This window comes from Hipposideros armiger, unplaced genomic scaffold, assembly GCF_001890085.2.
Source record: "Hipposideros armiger isolate ML-2016 unplaced genomic scaffold, ASM189008v1 scaffold_1023, whole genome shotgun sequence".
NCBI classification, from domain to species: domain Eukaryota; kingdom Metazoa; phylum Chordata; class Mammalia; order Chiroptera; family Hipposideridae; genus Hipposideros; species Hipposideros armiger.
Window position 1 is genome coordinate 322,956 of NW_017732373.1, and position 1,267 is coordinate 324,222.

Here is a 1,267-nt window from a genome sequence, read left to right on the forward strand (position 1 = left end):
GTAGATTTCAAAACCGTCTCTGAATAAACTGTAAGTCAGCCAGTGGGCATTGGGGGAATCAGGTGGATTCCAGGAGAGATTGATGGCAGAAGAACTTTGAACTTGTCCTCTGGGTGGAGGTTGCTGGGATGGAGCTAAATTGCAATGGAGAGAGCATTTATTAGCATAGGCAATCAATAAACACACAAGGAAACTGAAGTAAGATATCCAACAAAGAGGTCTTTCTGATTCAGAACTACTTTATCAAGAAGACATGTGGTTTACCAAGACATTAATAAACAGAGATTATATATCACACATTTCTAAAACAAAGCTTTTCATCTGTAAACATAATACAAATTTGTAGGTCAATGCAGCTGATATAAATGTAGTCGGGGGTGGGGGGGGCGTGGACTCACAGAAGTTTACATTAAGCACTACTTTCTGCTTTTTTTGCTGTTGTTGAGAAACTGTCCAACGATACATAACACATTTTCTACTTAATTAATGGAAGACTTGACACAAATAACGTCCAATGGAACTTGAAATTTAAGTAACATGATTTTCAGACTTTTAAAAGGAAGTTTTCCATTGCATTCGGCTCAACGCTTCATGTTGCTGCACAGGGTACAGAGTAAAAGAAAGGAAAATAGTTGGTGGTACAATTACCTATGGATTTTACGGATGCTAAATAGTCTAAATATCAGCAAGAAGCCATTTGAATGTACTGTATGGATACATCAGCACCTGTAGAGGTGCTATGATTGCTAGAGATAATATGATTGTGCTATCAGGTGCATAAAAGCATCCACCTCACCACATTAGTAATATTTTGTATAATATAAATATGTTGCCAGGAAAACATTTTCTCTCATCATTCCACATTTTCCTTAGTTTCCCTTGCATTGAGAGTAAGCCTTCATTCCCCCTTCCCCCCAGAATATATAAACATGAAGGATAAAAACAAGGTCTAACTATTTTTTTAAGGACAATTAACCATCAGTTTATTTACCCCCTTCTGTTTAGCAGGATGCATAACCCTCCATCCAGTTAGCGAAGCACAGCCCAAGCAGACTCTCAGTAAATCAGATGTCAAAGGTACAGGAGCTGTATTGCCTTATTTTTAAACCATTAATAGTTTTGCTAAGAAACTTCAAAAAGTCATGTACAGAAATTAGTCAATCAAATAATTATCGATATTTTTATACGAAATATCTGTGGTCACTAGGTGACCGCCAGGGTTGCAGGAGGAAACAGAGAGCACCATCAAATTAAGTAATGCAATAAA

At 37.2% G+C, this 1,267-nt stretch overlaps 1 protein-coding gene across 1 annotated transcript in view; it reads right to left on the bottom strand.

Moving 5' to 3' along the window:
• USH2A (usherin) overlaps positions 1-1,267 on the bottom strand; it is a 465,799-nt gene that overhangs the window by 316,914 nt on the left and 147,618 nt on the right. Inside the window, exon 15 of the mRNA XM_019631633.1 lies at positions 2-134. Within this exon, the coding sequence (XP_019487178.1) occupies positions 2-134 (133 nt within the window). The remainder of the gene's footprint in view (position 1; positions 135-1,267) is intronic.